Source organism: Siphateles boraxobius, unplaced genomic scaffold, assembly GCF_051911475.1.
Source record: "Siphateles boraxobius isolate OS27281-9 unplaced genomic scaffold, OSU_SipBor_1 6, whole genome shotgun sequence".
Classification (NCBI taxonomy): domain Eukaryota; kingdom Metazoa; phylum Chordata; class Actinopteri; order Cypriniformes; family Leuciscidae; genus Siphateles; species Siphateles boraxobius.
In genome coordinates, this window is record NW_027509186.1 from 28,786,978 (window position 1) to 28,810,626 (window position 23,649).

A 23,649-nucleotide genomic window follows, 5' to 3' on the forward strand; every position below is an offset into this window, starting at 1 on the left:
TGCATGAGAGATTCGACACAGAATTGATGTCAATAAAGTATGGCATTAGCCTGTTACTAATCTAACAACACAATTCAGAAATAAGCATAAAATACATAGAAACCAAATTTACTGTATTTGGCAAAATTATGCTTTTTTCTTTAGTAAAGAACTAAAGCTACACTAATACCAACATTTAACTTGTTTACTCAGAACTGTTTACAATTGACGTTAGCATGTTTGCTAACCAAACAATCAGTTTGTCAAACTGCCTTGCTGCAAATGTAGCAGCTGGACCTATCAGACACACAATTATTAATTATATTTAATGAATTATCCAACAGACAGACCCCTCGCCTAACAACAAAACTAGGTGCCAAGATGTCTGTGACAACTCCCAAAGGCAGAACAGGCCCCTGGTTACCATGGCAACAAAGACAAACCAGCACAGATGCTACAGTTTACCAACCAAAGGAATGTAGAAAGAGTCCGCTCTCAATAAAAAAGGACTTTCCATTTATTCATAGACAAACCTTTCTATGAATGAACAGGCATATTCCCAGTATATTGTGTGTATTATTAATGTTTAGTATATTGTCTTTAGTACTGTATACAGTTTTATGCATAACTTATATTATGATATTACTAGTAGATAATGTAACCCTATTGATATCATGCTTCATTTGAAAAATCCTCATTTAGTTTTCTTACCCATTGGTTTATATTACCTCCTCATAATGTGCATTTTATGCTTGATATTTGAACTCTTTCCCCACCATTGAAGAGTTATCACGTGTTTTATGAGAAAACACTTCCCTCCCATTAATGAATTTTTATGGCTTTCCATGTTATCATTGTCATAAGGTAGGGGGTGTTATTAAGCATCCCCTGAACAAGTACAGTATCTGCTGATCAAAACACAGGCAAAAAAGAATCAGAAACGTGCGATCACATATGAAAAATAATCCGATCATCAACAATAAACAGCAATTAAATCAGAACGTCCTAATGTTATTGAATGAAATGCAGACCCAGAAAGTGGTCAGGAATGTGCAAGCTTTGTGGGTTTTGAAGGACTCGATCTACTCCATCTATGTTTTGATCATCATGCTGAATCTGATCCAGACCAGATCAAGCGTTTAAACTTTTATTTTGAAATTGTGATGAACAATTCACATATTTAGAAATATATTGATGTATTTGAAAGCTGATTCTTGTTTCATATCAAAAGCAACCTGCTCTGTTTTGTCTTTCGGCACGTTGTCAGTGTCCTCTTTTCTCTGCGATGTTTTTCACCGCTTGAGAAAATGGACGTGTGGCGTGAGAACAACCCTGCATGAGTGATAGTTTCTAGCCCTGCAAACACTGTGAAAGGCTTTGCCAGAAACTCAACTCTGTCATCTTGTCAAAAATAACGTGAGATCTCATTGCACAACCAAGAGAACTCGCCGTCTTGTTCTGATCAAAGTGAATTTAACGCATCAGACGTCAGAATAACGACTTCCCGACTTGTAAATATGAACTTCCCAGGAAAATTTCAATGCACCATTAGTAGGCAGCTCTCTAGGTTTTGGACACAAGTCTTACAAAACAAAAATCCAACAGGAAAGCCAATTTTTTTTTAAATCTACAGACAACCAAATTCAACAATGGTTGGTTAAGTTATCCTCACTAGTAAGCATCAGTGTTAATGGCAAACACAGTGAACTCTGGCCCCTTCTTTTTTCTATGCCCAATTACCACACTGAGACCGAATGGCAGAATGATGCATTCCCCACTGCCTGGCTTGGCAGGAAAAGTTACCCATAAATCCCCATAGGTTATTGACAGATTAAAAATGCGACCCCTGCCCTATGGCAGCTGCCTCAGGGGGCTCTTTGAGTTTCCTACATCAAAGGGGGAGCTCCTACGGGGCTGTAGACTCACAACAGCGGCTGGTACAGTGCCTCACACACGCATAAATGCCACTCATATTCTCATCTCAGTGAATTATAAATGCATTTCCGTAATAAAAATGTACACCAATGTTCACAGATTACCGGTAATCACGAGTGTGGCATCAAAATCTTCTTATCTTATCTCTTAAACACTTTGTGGATGAATTTTTTCGATTAACACCTCAATAATGTGTAATTTCAGTGGTCACTGGCTGCAAAAGGAAACCGAAGAATGTAAAGCATGAAAATGATTTTAAATAAATACATTCAGCCATCGATTCATAATTATGATATGACCTCTGCAGCAGTTCTGCTGTAATACCGAGTCCTGGCTACACCGTCCTTTGGCAGACTTTTATAAATGCAATGACTTGTGATAATTACTTATAAATATTCATTGAAATGTCATGTTATTGGTGAGATCCAGAGAAGAGAGTGCTCCATTTTCTTTGTTAGTTAAACTCATGCTCATCGCCCGCCTATGAATATTCATATCTTTCAGGCTGGGACAAATAGTGCGGGTCTGTCTATGGGCAGTAAGTGACTCATGTTAGGATTTGAAGTAGTCGTCTGGGCACCCAACCTGGCCATAAACAACTTCACCACTCCATGATGCAACCCAATCTGCCACATTCTAGTTTACTCAAACCATCTTCACATTTTAGATACTTGTGCCATGGTATTTCCTGCGTCCTATTCACTAACCACTCGCAATCCAGTCTAAACAGGTGGAAATGTGTTGAAATTAGCCCACTCTCATTCTTTTCAGAGCAAATGTGTATCCTTTCTATGTAAATTAACCTTATTGTGCAGCTTTACTCATAAAAGCTAATAGAGTGCAGCAGTTTGGTTCTGGAAGTCAAAATTCTATTCATTTTCTCCATAGGGAAACTGATTTTTAACAATAACTCGTAAACTTTTAAGGACAGACCTGTTGCGAGCAATGAGGTTGTTAATTGCTGGTATATGCTTTTGTTAAAGCCATCAGTTTGCATTATTTCAACGTATTTTTCTTAAAGAACCGTGTTTAACAGCAAAATTCCTGGTGAAAAACTACATTACCCATGATGCTGTGAAGAAAATTAGACCAATAAGAGAATGACAGCGAACAAATCAAGCAAAAAGACCTGGCAGGGAACACCCAATCACTATGCTCTCAAAATACTTAAATGTTTGTATATATATACACATATTACCTTAAACATAAAATATATTGTTCTATTATGTTGGTTGTTGTACATATTGCAGCAGTTTGGAAATGCCCCATGAGTGGCACCCATAGGTTAATGCTCTTTCGTGTTTGAAAATAATGTACCCCATTAAACCTAACAAAAGCAAACGTGGGATAAAAATGCATTTACTCAAACAACCATGCCCTTCTACAAGTCTTTGAGCTCTTTTATCGTGATTTGTGTTGTGTTTCAAGGGACTCGTACCAGTGTGCTCCACATCACAAGTGTAATGCTGTACCAGGTAAGCTACTGAACAACTTTACTATGCCATACATACTAATGTTTTGAGGTCATAACATGTATTGTGGAAGAAACCACGCAAGTCTTTATTAATCAATAATCTGCCCCTGTAATCATAATTTGTGTGAAGAGGAATAAAAATAGTTGGTATTTTACTGCCACTAGGGTCAATTTCAGCTGAGAACCACACTGAATTGTATGTAAAGGTAAATTTTTGAAGGAAGTCATGTTTTTCCAAGGATAATTTTATCATTTATAAATAGCCATTTTAATACAAAATATACTAATAAAAATGAATACCATGTGCCAGGAACCACTCATTCCCTTGGGCCACTCTGACAGTGTACAAAAAAAAGCACAAGGCAAGCCATCCCTAGCATATAAAAGCATGTTTTACGAGAGAAAGAGCACAGATGTTGCAGAAAAGTGGCTAACCGACTAACGGTACTCCCAATACAGGCATCTGCCAAATTCCGCAAAACCCATCCGATGGGACACCCTCCAATCAGTGCAGATCCGATGGCCACTCTGATAATGATAGCTAATGCTGAGGGTGACTGGTGGCCCCAAAACAGAAATATAAAAACAGGGGGGTAATGCATATATGCATGCATGAGCTTGCAAATTGGCAATGTGCATAGATTCTCCGTCCCCTGCAGTCCATTGTGGTGGCCCGTCACCTCCTGAACAGAATTTAACTCGCAGGAGGCATATGCACAAGCAAGGACAAGGACAGGCTGTTCCAAAACAGCCCACAGCATGTTGCATTTTTCAGGAGACGAAGCCATGTGTTATTCATGAGTGGTTAAGAAAAGAGAGGGTAAAATAGTGTCAACGTTTACCTAGAGCCGGCCAGCCCGCACACAAAGCTCGTAAGTGCCCTCGGCCATACCACTTGCCTAGTTATGGGTAAGAATGATACACGCTTGGCTCTGACAGGGTTCGTCCCTCTTGGCGGTGTGTTCGGGAAGCCATTCGTTCCCCCTCTCATCCTCTACACTTTTACACAATTATGAAGCACGAAAAAAAAAAAGAAGCTATCTGATTTTTAATCATCTGTGAGATGATTGACATGAGCAGAGAGACTCATTAGCTACAGCTGAAAGCTCCGGTGGGTCACGTGACCGGCACAAAACGTTATGGTCATTCTCTTAATTCTGCTTGGCTTCCTTCCACTGAGCAGACCATGCAAGGCAAAATCATCATCTTCCCTTACATATGCAGTACAAACCAATTACTGTTACTGCTTAAATTATGTACGGAAATAAATCCACATGAATTAGCAGGAACTGCTTCCTTATACATTGGCTGTGTCTCAAAATATAGCGAGATGCTTTCCAAGACAACATTCAGCCCCCACAATGCCCAAAAATGCTATTTAGGCTCGTTTTAAAACTTGGTGGTTGCAATTTGGTGGTTGTGGGTCCGCAGAAAATTTAGGAGAAAAAAAAAAAAGCTATTGTAAAAATCAACTTTTTTTTCAACAAAATTTCTGTTTAGGTTTATACAAAAAGTGTTACTGTTCACTAAAACCTAAAAGTATTAGATATCATTTTTGTTAATTGAAGGGAAGATGAAATTAAATAAAATATAAAAATTAGATTGAAAAACTTAAACTTAAAAATATTAGAAATGTTGCTTTGGCATCTAACGAAAATAAGCTATAATAAGTTTAGTTTAAGTGCTAAAATTATTCAAACTAAAACAGTAATAAAAATAAAATAAAACAAATTATAAATATTTTTAAAAACGGAAAAAAAATTACAAAAGCACAATACAAATAACAAACTAAAATTGAGCACAATACAAATAACAAACTAAAATTGAGAATAAAACTGAAAATATGAAATAAAAGCTAATTCATAATTAATAAATACTCCATAATACTTTAATTGTCACATTCAATTCAGTTACGTTTATCTTGTTTCATTTTCATGGACTCATGGCATGGCGTTTGGTCATGGTTTCCTGTTTCCTTTGTTCTCATTTTTCCGCCACTTTTTTGTCACCATGATTATTGATGTATGCAAACACACCTATTTCTATTTTGTTCATTATTTAGGGAACGTTTACACGACAACAATGTGCTAAAAACGGAAACATTTTTTCTTTGTACAGATGACTACATTATCAAAACGATCCCTGTTCACACGGATCCGTGAAAAAGACTAAACTTTGTATGCCAGACAAGTAGTTGGCGATGTCACTTTAAAGAAAGACTACGCGCTCGCACACATTTTTACTACAGTGCACTCAAGCCGAACACACATAACTATAGACACAAATTACATAGTTTATTATTATATTGTCCGATTTTTATTCTAAGGATGTTAATCTTGATAATACTGTATTATTACTTTGGTTTCTGGGTAAATTTCATCTTAACAAAGCCAGAAACATTCACTGTAATCCCAAATTTACAATCTTCTCCTGTAATATAAAGTCCCTTTTTACTTCCTTTAAGAAAACGTCAAAACAAACACAACACAAAGGCGTCGAAAACATGTATCATCCTTGAGTCTGTTGTAAGGAACCTTCATTTTTCATGATGACAAAATGTTATATTGTGCTGCTGATTTGCATAATTCTTATAACCACTTATAGACTAAACACGTAAAAGCCTACGCATGTGCATGGCGTCACCGTTTTCACAGATTCGCGTTTTTGTAGTTTACACGGAGATGATAAAGGTGTCATTTTCAAAAACTTGCACTTTGAAACCCGTTCCCTTTGGAGGGAACTCGGACTGCGTCGATTCACACTTTGGGGGAACGCCCCTTAGCGTAGCGCCTCTGAAGTATGAATGAAACTAAGCCAATCTCTGATTGGTGTTGCGTCATGACGTAATGTGTGACGGCATACAAGCGGAAGCTAAAAAGGACGCCGGCACACATGAGATGTCAGCTTTTTGTTCTTCAGCAAAGCGCTCTCTGTTTGACTTGTCTGTCTTATTTGGTGTTGTCTGTCACAAAGCATTACAACTATATATATATATATATATATATATATATATATATATATATATATATATATATATTATGGCGAGCCCAAGTTTCACTCGGTGTGTGCATCCCTGCCCTCGTTATATCACGGGTGGGGACACACATGGTTTGTGTAGGCCTACACATTGTTTGTGAGTGCAGCACACGCTGGCAGCTCTCGAGGGGGCTGCTTGCGAGGATTGTGAAACACTTCCAATCCGTGTGCTGCGCTCCCGCCTGGCCATTTAAAAAAAAAAAGGAGAGGATGGTCAGGCTCGCGAGCCCCGTGGTGCGGGACCCGCGTCTGCTGAGGCGGCGCGGCAACGCTCTTCATGGGGCTCGCAAATGGGTCTGTTGCTATATAGAATTTATAGTGGCTCGGATCTCGCGTTTGCCGAGGCAGAGCATGATTACGGTTCTACTCTGCAATAAGATTCTGTGACTTGGATCTTGCGTTTGTCGAGGCAGTGCGTAGATCAAAGTTCTACATTGCAATACAGAATCTAGTTGCTCGGATCTCGCGTTTGCCGAGGCAACGCGTAGATTACGTGTCTACTTTGCAATAAAGATTCTGTGTGTGTGCGCGAGCCATGAACAGTCGCTCCCGAGGGTGCTGGCTGTGTTCATTGAGAAATATCTTGACGCGTATATCTGTGCGCTGTCGGATGTTTAAGCCTCGCACCTGTTGACTTCCTTCCTTTTGAAGCCAAATATATTATGAACGACTCGAATCTCGCGTTGCCGAGGCAGCGTGTGGATTACGAGATAGTCTAACACAAAACAGTATTGTCTGGTAATTATGGCTGCATTTAATTTTAAGAAATTAAAATGATGAAATATTTCTGACTTTTGAATATCGGAAGTTAGATATTTTAATTCAATCTACCATTCAGACCGTGTTTCACTTATACAGCGTTTATGGCTTTATTTCTGAGGAATTAAAATGATAAGCAGCAAACGCAGGCTTGCGGCCATGCAGTGTTCCTTCTGCACATCAAAAATCGTTTTTCGATTCTTCCATGCCAGTCCTCCGATTCAGGGTATAGAAAACGAGACAAAAATAACAGGGCTATCAAAGCGTACCAATATCGCTCTTCCGTTCGGCCTAGCCTTCTCCCCACGCACATTTACCAAATGTATGGATGCAGCTCTAGCACCGCTGAGGCTCCAGGCCATCAGGGTGCTCAATTATATCGACGACTGGCTGATTCTGGCCCAGTCACAAGAGCTGGCGGTTCGGCATCGAGATGTTGTCCTCGCCCACATTCAAAGCCTGGGGTTGAGACTCAACACGAAAAAGAGCGTGTTGACACCAGCCCAGAGAACCACGTTCCTGGGAGTGGTGTGGGACTCGGTCACGATGCGGGCACGATTGTCTCCTGCACGAACCGAGTCCATTCTGGCCACAGTGTCCAGGATAAAACGAGGCCAAGCCATTACAGTGAAACATTTTCAAAGAGTGTTGGGGCTCAGGCAGCACTTCGTCCAACATTATTCCATTTGATCTGCTGCACATGAGGGCCCTCCAGTGAGGGTTGAAAACCAAGGGGTTCTCCCCGAGGGGGGACCCGTTCTGCATGATCAGGGTTGCGCGCAGATGCCTTCGTTCCCTATCTATGTGGAAAAAAGCTTGGTTTCTGTCCCGAGGTCCAGTGTTGGACCTCCCTCACGGGCTGGGGTGCGGTCATGGACGGCCGCTTTACGACAGGCCTATGGCAGGACCATCATTCCTCCTGGCACATAAACTGACTGGTGATGTTGGCGGTGCTCCGAGCTCTGAGGAACTTCCTGCTGGACCTCAAAGGTCATCATGTCCTAGTGAGGTCAGACAATATGTCGGTTGTGGCCTATATAAACCATCAGGGGGGTCTGAGGTCTCGCCCTCTATGCAGACTGGCGCATCAGATCATCCTGTGGTCCCAGGGGAAGCTGTTATCTCTAAGGGCAACATACATCCCAGGGAGTCAAAATCAGGGAGCAGACATCCTGTCGAGACAGGGGCTGAGGCCAGGGGAATGGAGACTCCACCCCGAGTCAATATCTCAGAGGTTTGGCCCAGTGGAAGTGGACCTATTCGCGTCTCGAGAGACGACCCACTGTCCACTGTGGTTTTCCCTCACTCATCCAGCCCCGTTGGGGTTGGATGACATGAGGCAGACGTGGCCGAGGGTGCGTCTGTATGCATTCCCCCCCCGAACGCTCTGCTCCCGGGAGTTCTAGAGAGGGTCCGTCGCGACGGGATCAGTCTACTGCTGGTAGCCCCGTTGTGGCCGGCCCGAGTATGGTTCTCAGACATTGTATCGCTCCTAGACGGCCCTCCGTGGGAGATTCCCCTCAGGAGGGACCTGCTGTCACAGGGAGAGGGCTCAATGTTTCACCCTCGGCCCGAGTTATGGAAACTGTGGGTCTGGCCCCTGAGGGGGCACAGTACCTAGAGGCCAGCCTATCAGCTGGAGTAGTGGAGACCATACTTTGCTCCAGAGCTCCCTCCACGAGGAAATTGTACGGCTTAAAGTGGAATGTCTTTACCAACTGGTGTAGAGAGCATGAGGTGGATCCACTCAAGGTGTACGTGGCTGCCATTGCGGCTTTCCACGCACCACTGGGTGATGGACCTCTTGGGAGACAGCAGTTGGTCGTATGCTTCCTCCGTGGGGCCTGGAGGATGAGACCTGCGGCTCGTTCCAGGGTTCCCACATGGGACCTGGCAGTGGTTCTCGAAGGGCTGGCCGAGGCCCCCTTCGAACCATTGGAGTCAGCTGAGGCCAAGAACCTTTCCCTGAAGGTGGTTTTTCTGTTGGCCATTACTTCTCTGAGGAGGGTAGGGGATCTCCAGGCGATCTCTATATCTAACGGGTGCCTGGAGTTTGCTCCAGGCTACATTAAAGCCATCCTACATCCCTGACCGGGCTATTTGCCTAAGGTGCCATCCAATTCAGCACGGCCTACGGTTCTGCAGGCCTTTCATCCTCCACCTCACGTGGCGGCGCATGAGGAGAGACTTCATCTGCTCTGTTCTGTCAGAGCTCTAAAACTCTATATTCAGAGGTCCTCTTCATGGCGGAAGTCGGACCAGTTGCTGGTGTGTTTCCGGTCGCCTAAGAAGGGTCTTCCCTCCTCCAAACAGACCCTCAGCAACTGGATTGTCCATGCTATTTCTTTGGCCTTCCAGGTGTGAAGTTTGCCTTCACCTTTGGCCCGTGAGGGCTCATTCAACCAGAGGCATGGCGTCCTCTAGAGCCGTTCTCGCGGAGGCCCCGATCCAGGAAGTCTGCAGCTGGATGGGCCACCCCTCATACCTTTATTAGGTTCTATAGCCTGGACATTCCGTCAACACCTGACACTCTCGTGCTCTCGTCCTATGTGTGCCTTTGAGCAGCTTCACACTAGGACAGGCAGGGCGCGTTGTGGCATAGTGGGTACTCGTTCCCCCAAAGTGTCAATCGACGCAGTCCGAGTTCCCTCGAAAGGGAACGTCCTCGGGTTACGACTGTAACCCTTGTTCCCTGAGAAAGGGAACGAGGACTGCGTCCCTTCGCCACGCCTTCCCCTGCCTGGGAGCGCTTGCTTCATCACAGAAGCTGATATCTCATGTGTGCCGGCGTCCTTTATAGTTTCCGCTTGTATGCCGTCACACATTACGTCATGACGCAACACCAATCAGAGATTGGCTTAGTTTCATTCATACTTCAGAGGCGCTACGCTGAGGGGCGTTCCCCCCAAAGTGTCAATCGACGCAGTCCTCATTCCCTTTCTCAGGGAACAAGGGTTACAGTCGTAACCCGAGGACGTTTTCAAAAGTTTGCGTTTCCAAGCCACCAAAACGCCGTTGTCGTGTAAATGAACGGCCAAAACGCATAAAAAGTCTAAACAGTAAACTGAATAATTTGTCGTGTAAATGGCCCCTTTGTCCTTCTGTTTGGTTCATCTGGTATTGTTTGTGCTAAATACTCTGTTTCGTGGACTCTTGCTTGTACCTGAGTGGATTCTATTTAAATAAATGTAACCTTGACTTTGATGCTGGATCCTCTTCATTGGAAACTACGATGTTACATTAATAATCTCTTCTGGCATTAGTACAATATAAATGTAAAATAAAATTATAACAAAACCGGCATATATATATATATATATATATATATATATATATATGCCGGTTTTGTTATAATTTTATTTTACATTTATATTGTACTAATTCAACAAGAATTAGTACAATAAAACAAAACAAAAACCACCTTCAGGGAATATATATATATATATATATATATATATATATATATATATATATATATATATATATATATATATATATATATATAGTAGGGCTGGGAAAGTTAACGCATTAATCTCTGCGATTAATTTGATATGTTTAACGCATTAAAATAAATTAACACAGTTGACGCAAGCCAATCACGTCCATTTTTATAACTTCCTGTTGCGACAGATGAGTGTGCTAACTGAGCCAAATCACACTGCATGATGTAGAGCGATAACGGTGGAGTTTTAGATGGAAATTTTACATTTAAAAAATGTCCTGATGGCGCTTTAGACAGAAAAGTGCTGGTATGTACAATTTGCAAAGCAGAATTTAAATACCACCGAAGCAATTCGTCTTTACTATACCATTTAAACACAAAACACCCAGGTGTTATTGCCGCAACTAGCGAGGCTACAGGAGGCCATCGGGCACGCATAGCACGCAAGCACCCGTCCACACCTGCAACCACAGTGCCTTGTGAGAGGTTGTTCTCACTCTCAGGCCACATCGTCCAAAAGAAGAGAGCTTCCTTGTCTCCTGATAATGTAAACAAACTGGTCTGTCTTAAGCCTTGTTTATACTCGACGCGTCCGCACGAGCGCGAGTTTCCGCTGACTGCGCGCGCACCTCTCCAAACGGACGAGGCGTTTACACTTGACGCACTCGCCATTGTGCTATTCTGTGAAACGACAGGGGGCGACTCGGAGTAATTCTCCTCTAAACCACCAGGAATCAGCAGTGAAGAAGTAGTTTTCCGTTTATTAATTGCTGATTCATATAAGAGTAATAAATGCAGTGGGTTTATTGTACTTTCACTGCATGTAAACTAGTTAAACAACTGAAGCCTTATTGAAGAGCGTTTAAACCTTAATTTCATCAGCAGGGCTTACTTCTGCTATTGTAGGCTTATTTTGTAAATGTGAGCAGTTACTTTAGCCAAGTGCAAACTGGGTGCTTAATGCAAATGCATTCCTATTCACAAAATGAGAGACTTTTATGGTCGCCCATCAATGCAAATGTCTCTGTATAGAAGGATCATAAACATGTTGGTACAGACGTACCAGTTCGGCCAGATTTGGCTCAAAATCGTTCATCTTCGGATGCGGCGCCGCGCGCGATGTTACAAAAAGTGCCGAGGACACCGCCAGGGGAAATGGGCTCTTGCGCACCCAACGCACACGACTGCCCACACCGCAATGACGTCATTTTTGCCGCGCGCACCTTCGTGCTCTTGCGGACGCGTTGAGTATAAACAAGGCTTAAGTTGCTGGCTCAAAGCTAAAGAATGTTGTGGTATATGTAACATTCTCCTTGTATTATTCGCACTGCAAAGGCTGCTATATATTTGGTGCATAAAAAAAAAAATGTTTTTGCACGGATTAAGTTCTAACCATTTTGATGATCTTGTTAGTTTAAACTTACACTTTGTTTAATTATATTGTTGGTGGATATGAAGAAATTGCTTTTGGCTTATTGCATTAGTTTATAAGATGATTCAGGAGTTCTGATAAAATTCAACTTACACTTATACACTTTGTTTTATAATGTTGCACTTTATGGGAATTACCCATACTAGTTCCCAGGAGGGACTGTCTACAGTTCATAAGATCATTGTAATAAAATGTTCTGTTTAAAATATACTTCATTGTGTAAATGTAAAAAGTATTGATAACCAGCTTTGGGGAAAATGCGATTAATTGCGATTAAACACAGCAAGTTGTGCGATTAATTAGTTAATTTTTTCTAATAAATTCCCAGCCCTAATATATAGTTTACTAGGTTTTGAGACACAACCAAGAAGTTATCAGTACCTAATCATTTGAGCATTTGACCCATTTTCATGCGTTAGCATGTTAGGTTGTTAGACATGACACAACATGGAGACCCTGCAGTGAATATAAACATATTCATCACTGCACCCAAAAACAGTGGATTTGTCTAAATGTGATAGTGGTATTTCCACAACTCATGCGTTTGACTTACGGGAGTGAAAGGACATTTTTGAGGTCGAGCTCATTTCAAAAGGCCAGAAGTCTTTCTTCTCCGCCCCCCTGTAGAGATCATGGAATGATTGTAAACGACAAGCCTGTTGGGATGTACATTATTAATAGCCCACCACTGACTCACCACGCGCTCTGTCTCCTCCCTTACACACGGCCGTTCATTTGCATCCCCCACTATGGAGACCCACAACACATTCGCCCATTTGTGACTCAGGCGTTGGTCTTTAAAGGATAATCATTCTAACCTGAAGAATCTGTGACGGTTTTGACAAGCGCCCATCTGTCGACGCGTGTGTGTGTGTGTGTGTGTGTGTGTGTGTGTGTGTGTGTGTGTGTGTGTGTGTGTGTGGTGTGTGTGTGTGAAAGTGGGAGGAGACTTGAAAAATGTTTCAGGCTAATTTAAGCATTCCTACACTTTTCAGCCTGACAATTACGTAATTACATGTAACAACGTGTAATTATATGGCGGAGCATGAAAGTGGATGTGGTTGCGAAGGGTTACGACAGGCCGGCATTGCGACACATGGCTGGAAGTGTGTGTGTAGACTAGACAGAATGTTGTTATTGTTCATTTCAGAGCCACATAAATAAATCCATCCCAGGGGTGGGCTAATCCCACGCCACGTTACTCCCCATCTCGAGACTGGGCTAATCGACCCACCCAGAGAAAGGGTGACTGGGTTAATCCACACATCGTTTGTGTTTACTTCCTTTCGGACTGATAACATCCCATTTAATATCGCTTTCCGGCTTCTACATGCTTTCTTGAACAATCAATAACTGGACAGAAACTTGGCGTCACAGAGCCAGAGACTGTCTTCTGAAAATTACACAGTGCAACAGCAGAAAATGTTATGCATAGTACATGAAACAGACAAAGAGCATGGAAGATGTGCAAGATAAATAGTGAATGCGTTATGTTCAATAACATTGTGCATGCAAGAAACCCCATAACAGCCCTTCAGAGGGTTTAGATAAGAGCGCATGGGGAAAGATGTATTAGGGAAAAGCTGCCACGGAGCATCATTACTTTATAATCCCACACTGGGAGAAAGAGGGACAGCTGGGCTAGAGCCTTTTAAGCAAGTTTTATTTTTCATTTGTCCTACTTTATCTTAATCCAGGCTCAGGGAACGTGGCAGTTTGCTACCCCAGACAGACTGCCACATTCAGTGCTTTGAAATAGATACGGCTTTTCTCTTGCATAAAAGCTTCAACACAAAGCTGCTATTTTAAAAGAATACGTGAATCGATTTGTATTCAAGCTGAGAGCTAAATATCTACCTCTGCCAAAAAAAATTATAACAGGCACCACTAGTCGCACTTGCCACTTGTCATTCTGCCTTTATGACAAGCGTCAGATTAAGCATTGGTCGTTTGGCATACATATGTTACATGGATAATACTATATCCCCCAATATACCACAGTCTAGAATGGGATGGATTAATATATTAGTGTAAGACCCAGATTTAACCTTCCCTCACTGGTGCATCCTTTAATATTACAGAACAACACTGGATTTTCACAAAACGCAGATCTTCTGTTTGTCAAAGCACCACGAACAACAGAAGTGTTGCATTTAGAGAGCTTTTTATACTTGCTATGGCTGTTTAAACCTTGAAGAATAAAGTCGCTTTTTACATATTCTTGAGGAAATGTGAGTGTTGCTTGCAACTCACTGCTGTAAATGGCTTTTGTTTGAAAACACGTACTGTTAGAGTATGTACTGAATTTGAAGAACCTACTTCTCGACTCTATGCATGCATCGCCATTTGACCTTGTCCGCCATTAACAAATATAATTTCTCTCAGTGCTTGAAGTGGAAAAGAAAAAGTGCCTGGCAGTAACATGGAAGTAATAAATTAACATGAAAGTTGGCCTTGCCGTTAAAAATACGTATTCTTAAATAATAAAATGGGACACTGATGCTTTGACTCTAAGTGCCGGTAATGCATCCTAGTGCGCCCTAGCCCAAATCGAGCACTGGTTTCTCTATGATGTTGAAAAAAAATGGTAAGTCTGAATGCATAAAGGAAAAGTTCCTCACCACCATGTTGTTCCAAACCTGTGTTGTACTGTTAACTAAACCTTGAAAATATTAAAAATAAGCCTAATCAGTAATTGAAATAATGATGAAATAATTTATATAGAATTATTTCATCATTATGATGAAAAACTTCAATGAAAATTAGAACTGTTGGCGACTAACTGAAATAAGTAAAAGCACTAAAACTGAAATAGAAATAAATGAAAGCTATTTAAAAACAAAAAACTTTGAAAAAGACAAAAAAACACATAACAAACAGCAAACTTTTACTTATATCTATATTATACAGTGTATGTATATATATATTAAAATAATATAAGTTTCCAAACTTGCGTGACTCACTTTTATCTGCAAAACACAAAAGACGATATTTTGAAATTTTCATTATTGCTATTATCATTGCAGAAAGTGTGGCCACAGATCAAACTATTAATGTGGATCCAAAACTTCTCTCACAAAGGATGTTCACGTCTCTACTAGAACAGTTAATTATATCACACGTCTAATGCTGAAAAACACCATTGACTCACCAACAAAAAAGCACAAAGTGAGCATTTCATAAACCAACAATTCTCTATGTTTATGAGTACCATAAGATGACATGTCTCACAGATGGACATGGCCGCATCAGACTTGTCATGGCAAATATTGCTCACTTATCACAAACAGGCTGATCCCATGTACTATCATTATTTTTTTTCCACCTCAATCCGTTTGCTGCTATAATCTGACCTGCAGGACATGCATGCGGTCTCAAAGATGTGAGAAGGATCGCTCGCTCTCGCCCCAGCCTTCACCTGTTGTACCCTTCAGGATCCTCCGTCTTCATAAACCACCCACTCTGCCCTCATGCCGTGGTCGCGCTGGCAACTGTCCAGCTCTAATTAGCACATTAATCACTGCTGAGGAGAAGATACGGCCAGTGGTGAGCTGGGTCTCCTGGTGCATGACCCCAGTCTCCTCTTCCACAAGGGCGAACACTTAATTCATGAGCATTGTGCAGCACGAGCTAATATCCAGCCTGATTTGAGGCTCAAAGGAGTGCCGAGAGTAGATCTATATAGACTCTAGAGAGCTATGAGTCCTTTCTCTTACTGGCTTTAATCGTACATAATAAATCATCTTGTAAGTCTTGCTTAGACGACATATTTTCTGTTATGTAATTATGACTTGGAATTAAAGGCCATGTAGCATCATTTAGAGAATCAGAAAATCCACATTCAGTTTTATTTTTGAATGAAAAGTGAGATTTAACACGATTTAGGTCTTAAAATAAGGTGCTGCAGTCAGCTAGTATTCCCCCTCCATGCTATTATTAGGTGGCCAAAAATACAAACAGCTATTTGGGAGTGTAAGTATGCAGACTTCAGGATAGGATCTACCACAGAGTGCATGATTGCAAATCATTTTCACCCAGCATGCTTTGCTACTCAGCATCCTCTGGGACAGTAAGCAAAAGTCTGTAATGGCTCTAAGGGCTTGACTCTCCCTCAGCAGTTAAAGATGTCTATTTTAAGATCTCATTCCGCTTCGAACAGGGAAACAATTTAATAATTTCTTTCGGCAAGTCGGTAGATGCATCAAAATGGGCTTGACATGACATTGACCCATCAGATCAGCCTCACCTCCATCTCCAAGCGGCACACAAAATTGCCAAAAATCTGACTCCTAAAAAGAACAAGGAGCTACGAGAAATGTAATTGTGTACTGTAAAAGACACAGTTTGTAGAAGAGGAAATTATGTGCAAAACAGGCACCAGAAAAATTCATTTGGCTTTTTTTGTTAATGAGCAAACTTCGTTGCATTCCTATTCTAATCAATAAACTTGCTAATCCAGTTTCTTCTGGCGGAGAAGCTGGATATGGTGCCTTTCTTGAGCCAAGGAGCTGGATTACGACTGAGCCAAAGGCCCAAAGCAGAGTCGCACAGCAGGAGGACACACTGTCACAGCACGCAAAAACTCAGCAGCAGCCTGCCACAAAGAACTCAACAAACAAAACCTCAGGACATGTCTGAGAGGAATAGATTACTTCTATTTCAGCACAGATATGCTCCATCTAGAAACACAGAACAAGGTGGAATTTATCAGAAAATACTTACTGGCTACTTCCAGCGAGGCATTTCGGCTAACAGCCTCTCCTAGGTAATTGCGGGCGACGCAAGTGTAAACACCCTCGTCGGGTTTGCTGCGGCGTCCGTGAACGATGCGCAAGAAAAAAAGGGAGCCGCTTGGCAGCAGCATGCGGTGGGAGCGAGGGTCATCCTTATCAGTTTCAACGTGCTCGCCGTCTTTATACCACTCCACCGTGGGCATGGGCCGACCCTCTGCCTTGCAGTTCAGGGTGGCTGGCTCACCCTTTGACACGATCAGATCTGAGGGATCCTCCACTATCCTGGGAGGAGCATCCTCCAAACGTGGACGGGACCCTGCGAGAAATCAACAGTGACAGTTAAAGCATACATATGATATACTGGAGGAATGTTTGGCACTTATAGTGTAAATTAATTAACCAAACCAGGCAGTTAAACCTAGCTTCTTGTTAAAAATAAATTTGCTGGCGGGCTTTAGCATATCATCCTCACTATGCTGCAAAGCAAGGGAGTCTCAAGAGAACCCAACCCGGTATATTTTTCTGTTGATATAAATAATCATGTACATTAAGCAATATAGCCGGAGAATTATGTATATGATGTGTATAACGATGTTATAATGAACAATAGTACATTAATTGTAGCCTTTGTTCAAGTTGTTCAAAACATTTCTAAGGATGCTGATTGTTTGAAGGCAGCTGTCTGACTCTGAGATGGCGAACAGGAACATGGTTTGTGTAAAATTAGCAACACATTATTAGCTGTTTGATGTAATGAGTCCGACGTTGTAGAGAGCGATACATAAAACGCATTACTATTCTGATACATCGACTTGTAGATGAGCCTGTATGAGTGAGGGTAGGTGGGAATATTTGCATATTCATGGCCCACGTATACTTAATGAAGCAAGGTTGTAGTTACATTCAAAGCCATTTTAAATAATTTATTTCACAGGAAAAAGACGTTTAAATATGCCATTTTGGTGATCAAAGATGAGTTTTAAGGGACAAAATTATTGACTACATTATTTATACGGACGTTAACCTTCATTACTTGAGTTTATTGCCATAATCAGCTTTCTTTACTTAAACACAAGCATAAGCGTTAGGGGTGTGTAGTACTGATGATGTTTGAGATCATTCGCCAGCTTAGTGGAACGGTACGCGATGCACTAGTTTATGATTGAATCAGAAAAAATTATGCAAGAGCGTGGTTTCCCATGAGATGTCACGTGTCTTTACGGGATGTGTGTGAACGCACGCACAGATTCCAATGAACCAAAGTGTAACATGACAGTGTTAATGAACCAAAATCAAACGGCCCCAGGAAACATTATCAGTGTATTTTCCGTAAAATTCTGTGTGAATGGGGCTATAATGAAATAGCTAAATGCATGTCTGTTAAATAAATATACTACATCTGATGCAGTTTTCAGTCTTGAAAATTGGTAAAGTACTACAAACTAACCAGGTCTAAAACTGCTTAGCAGGTGTGTGGAACTTTGTAAAAAATTTTACAAAACATTTTGTTAAAAAAACAACAAAAAATCTTTCATAACAGAGTATCAGGGTGTACCATTCAACCACACAAATAGTCTTCACCAGCATCAGTGAAAGGATGGAACCAGAGGAGAGAGGCTTCTAATGGCCAGTGGGAAAGGGAGCTGGGGATGAACCTCTCAAAGGCTGATGACTCAGCACCTATTTAGCTTTCAGCCCAGAGAGCCAGATGAAATCAGTGCGAAGTTAAAAGAAGCTGACATTAAGGCTGAGTCTAGCATGGCTTCGGCGGTTGAATAAGGCTCCAAACCTCACCGCCCATTAGTGCCGAATTCTGCTCAAGCTGGGGCTACAGAACTGACAGAGAGGGTTTCTTATTTATGTGTGAGGGCTTTTAAGAGTTGGAATACTTGCAGTGCAATGCACAGCAGTGGCCATGTGTTGGGTTTTTCTTGTCATTAAAGGGGTGGAAATTCTCAACAGTTGGTGAGTGTGTGCAGCAATAAAATAATATCATCTATGGGATGGAAAACCAAATACTTAATTTGTCTGAAAATACTCTAGAGGAAGTAAACAGTTCTTAGATAGCATAATGTGTTTATTCTTGGTGAAGTTAAATCCAATAAGTTACTAATGACTTTCATAAAAACTCAGTCATGAACACCTAAATAGTTCATCAGCCTCCCGCTGCACATTACACTCATAAGTATGTTTCCATCCGTTTACAACACGCGAGAATATAACTCCCCACTACTCTGAGGCATCATCATTTTTAAAGTTATGGCAAGCTAATTGGTCCTTGTGAGAGAATGAAAGGAACGAATAAAAGCCGTGCTTTTCAATCCCATCACACATGAAACGTCATGCTGATTTGAAAGGATAATTATCCGTCAGTGATTTCACGACACAGTCGCTGCTTCCTTTGGAAAGTGTGAATGAGAGGTATAAGACCACATTAACAGGTTCACATCTTACAGGAAAGGTTACATTTGGAGAAGATTGTGCCATGCAGTAAGACATAGAGCTGTAACATATTTACACATGCAAATCACATGAGAAATTTCTGAGAGATTATTCTCACAGAATCTCTCAGTGATTTCCTGACTGATGGGAAAAACTTTTCGGATACATTTTATTAGCTGCAAATTTACCTCACATTCTTGAACCTAAAAACGTAGAAACTTTGCCATGTCAGAACAGAGCAGGAATTAATAAAGGCTGTCTTTTTAGGAGAACAGAAACTGTAAAAAAACTGTTGTATGCACCCGCACCATTCAGAATTGAGATAGAAATGATTAGATGGAATTGATGAAGTGACATGATGAAATAATACAGACATTTTTATCGCAAGAAATAATTAAAATGAATTGAAATAATTGATAAGTTCATACAACAAACTAAGTTCATACAACCATCACTTTAAAATGAAAAAGTAAAGTTTGTCAAAACAAACATTAGGCTTAATGCCTGAAAATGTATCTACACAGAACAATCGACAGACAGACAGATAGAAATGTTATTAAACATTTGCTAATCTGAACAGAGGATTATCAAGTTTTCCTTTGGAATACTGTTGACAAGTTATATTTAGCGCATGGCTACAAGCTATGGCGTTATGCAAAGCATTACAGTAATTAATATTTACAAATATTAGACAGGCATGCTTCACCATCTTTCTCCTTAGGGCTTAAATGTACCATCACTAATACTAATGCGTTATGAAAAACGGTGCCCAGTCGAATTTACTAAACTGTTCGCCTCAAACATATTCAAATAATATGAGCATCAACCTGGCTCCCTGGGATCGGTAATGATCCAATGTTTTTCTCAACAGACATTAGTAATGGGTGCGTACTGGTGTACATTGATCGAAGAACAAAACAAAACATTTGTTCATGAAAGAGATCTGATGGTATGAATCCTAGATCCATTATTACGCCAGGCACATCGCTTTTCACAGCGTAGCAAAAACTGTTCTTTATCGACTAACTGTGCCAGCTTACATCTCTGCTGGGTGATCCATCTCAGCCCATTTGTCATCGTTTCAGAAACGCCATTATCTCCGTCAACCCCATTCAACCTCTTGTAGTTGGCATTTGCCCTAACCTGACTGAAACTGCTAAGTAACACAAGCATAACTGCTTTTGTTTTGTCAGTTCTAAGCTTCAGATCTCTTACATTAATTAATGACAGTTGCGGGAGATTTTTTGCAGTCTGCCGTTTTCTGCTAATGAACAAACACAAACACAAACACACCCACATGCCTGCTTATTCAAGGAACAAGCACATTTACTTACAAAAATTAAATGTGGAACACTTATTTGCTAAGTGAAAAGCAATAAGCAGAATGACTCATTGGTCTATAGAGATATTATGTGATGTTGTTACCGTAAATGGTGTCAACATGTCTTAAAATAATAATTGGATTAAAAGAGCTGCAGTTAATCAAAGTATATACTATATATACACTATATAAATGGAGAATTACATTGGATTATTTAAAAAAAAAATCATTAACTTTGTCATATTTGGTCAGATTTAGACTAAGGACACGTTCAAAAACAATTTGTGAATTCATCCAACAAACAGCTCTGCCTGTGGTACAGACGTCTCTTAGCAACCAGACTATGTCTGCTATTATCTGGTATTATCCATAATCTTTCATAGTATGTTTTAACTCAGAACTTTCTCCAAGTAAACAATGCTTTTCATATTCACAGCTGACAGTCAAATTGATAAACCCGCTGCATATTAATACAAGCCTTGCTCTATTTTGTGTATCCTTTCAGCTCGGGCACCCCCACAATGTGGAGACACTTGCATAAATCATAAATTCTATTTCTAAAGCTTGCAGTGTATAAAGCAGCCGCTGTCTCCTTTAATGCAAAAGGCCATTAAGCTGGCCTCAGCGGGGGGACACATCATGCCGCCCTGCAGACTGATGATACAGCAGTGGCATCCCTCTTTGCACCCGCCAAACATATTCGGTCAGTCTCTTACAGGTCATTTCACCGCAATCAAAGACGGTAAACATACTCCAGGCTATAGGAGATCATGAAAACGTCTCTTATATAAATATTTACTCATATAGTAGTGTAACAGTTGGTGTTATGTCCAGACTTATGACACGTCCCCTGTGAGTACTGCTATAATTGGATACAAAAAAATAAACACCATCTCTAATAACTAAACATGCTTTTCTTTACACAATTTGTATTTGCACTGCTGTACTTGTTTTGTATCATTAGCTACCAAATGAAGAAATCAAATACGGTAGTCTTTCTTGTAATACGCTTTGATAAGTGCCTGAACATGAATATTTTATAACACAGCTGTCTTATGTTAAATTCAGAGTGATTATGATCTTTTTAATGCTTTAATGGAAACTTTCTCTTATTATTGTCTCACATTTCACTATAAAAAACATTATTTTTTATTTATTTAACTTGTCAGAAAAACTTATTTTGATTAGATTTTTTTTTGAGTTTCAACTTAATTTTTCCTTAATCAGAAATCACAATTTAAGTGGTTGAAAATGTGTGCAATGAACTAATATTAATGAATGTATACATAAATGTACATTTTATACAATGTGCAGTCAGTTGACAGCGGTTATGGAACAAGATGTGACCTAATGTAACTCAACGTTGGTAGTAAATGGAAGATTTTCGAGTGCAAAATAAATACATTTTTGTGGATTTGTTTTTAATATATGTTTAATTTTTGTTGCTTCAACAACAGTATTAAAAATTCACATCCAATAAGTTAAATATCCAACAACTTAAAGTCATCTGGCTGTATATTCAACAATATTACTGATCTGCATGCATTGACACCATTGTATGAAAACTGAACTGAGCTGGACGATGACATCACTGTTTCCCCCAAAGCGGCTGTAGGCCTAGATACATTAACTAAATAAATAAGTAATGATTTTTACAACGGAAATTAATCAACACTGAACTTAAGCTGTTCAACGACACTACTTTCTTGTAGAGCTGCTGTACAGCCAAAACGAACTTTGTTGCATTATTTTCCTGGTACCACTGTCTGTAAATCTGCTTTGAAACAATCTTGCATTGTAAAAAGCGCTATATAAATAAAGGTGACTTGACGTAGTGACCAGGCTACTAACATGAAAGTCGGAGGCTTAAACTAACATATTAAATTTACTCTGCAGTATTGAACCAAAAGTCAGATCAATAAACTAGTGTTTTAACTCACCTGAAGAGCTGTAGATGTTAGAGAGCATCAGTAACAGGGTTCCTATGACAACAAAAGCCATTTGTCCGGCTTCCAACAAGACTTGCGCTGTTATCTACGGCATTAGTACAGTTTCTAAACAAAAGAAATTCTCATTGGAACATGCCAAGCGAAACTATTTTAAACTCGTAAAATAAAACAACGGCGGAAAAAGCACTTCAGCTGCTCTCTTGAAGAAATTCATAGCAGCGCATTGCGATAAAGTCAGTGATGCCTGACCTGAAACGCGCGGATCTTAAGAAATTGCATGATGACTCTAATGTCTAACTATTTTGTTCTCTCCATCTGTCACTCATTTGGATTTAATATCGCACAGACTTCAGAAGCTGTTCTCCCATTCAGCTCACTGCATGGCGTTTGAATAAGATGCTCGAGTGAGTCGAGTGTGACAGCGCTCTGCAGATTGAAGCGCGTGGAGCTTCAGTCCGCCCGCGAGACTAGAGCGCGCTTCCAAAAGAAATCTTAAAGCGACAGCTTTGTTTCGTTGTCCTTGTCCATAGGTATTTAGCTTTATGATTTCCCCCGGCCAAATAACAAAGAACACACAATAACTTTATTAGTTATTTTATAATGATTTACTTTATACTTAAAAAAAATATTATATACAGGCTATATAAACTATATATATATATATATATATATATATATATATATATATATATATATATATATATATATTGAAAATATACATGTTATATATTTATGTATAGTAATTCAATTTAATATTATATTTAATATTATAACAGTTATGTAACGTAACGGGTACACACCTTAATTTTTTCTCCTGACCATAGGTGGCACAATCTCATCTCAGCACTTTTGATGAATGGCTTTTTAAAAATGTTTAATTGCATCTGAATACCAACATTTGTGGGAGCCGAAACAGTTTGGAGGTTAATAGATCTAATTTTGTGTCTCAGGAAAATAGGACATTGTATTATGTTGAATATCAAAGCTTTTGAGTCATTTTTTATCAAGGGATTTGTGGACACGTTAATGTTTTTATAATTTGTTGAGTAAAAATTATAATTTTTATTTTTAAGTAAAAAAGATAAGATTAGACCCTTGGGGTATTCTGCCTGTATATAAGTCATCAAATAACTTTAGATGAATAATC

The 23,649-nt window shown here is 40.2% G+C and overlaps 1 protein-coding gene across 1 annotated transcript in view; it reads right to left on the reverse strand.

Moving 5' to 3' along the window:
• Positions 1-22,971, reverse strand: part of LOC143716290 (roundabout homolog 2) — a 57,587-nt gene extending 34,616 nt beyond the window's left edge. Inside the window, exons 1-2 of the mRNA XM_077208683.1 lie at positions 22,494-22,971; positions 16,780-17,106 (exon numbers count right to left, since the gene is read on the reverse strand). Coding sequence (XP_077064798.1) covers positions 16,780-17,106; positions 22,494-22,554 — 388 coding nt within the window. The 5' untranslated portion in view covers positions 22,555-22,971. The remainder of the gene's footprint in view (positions 1-16,779; positions 17,107-22,493) is intronic.
• Positions 22,972-23,649: the final 678 nt, after the last annotated feature.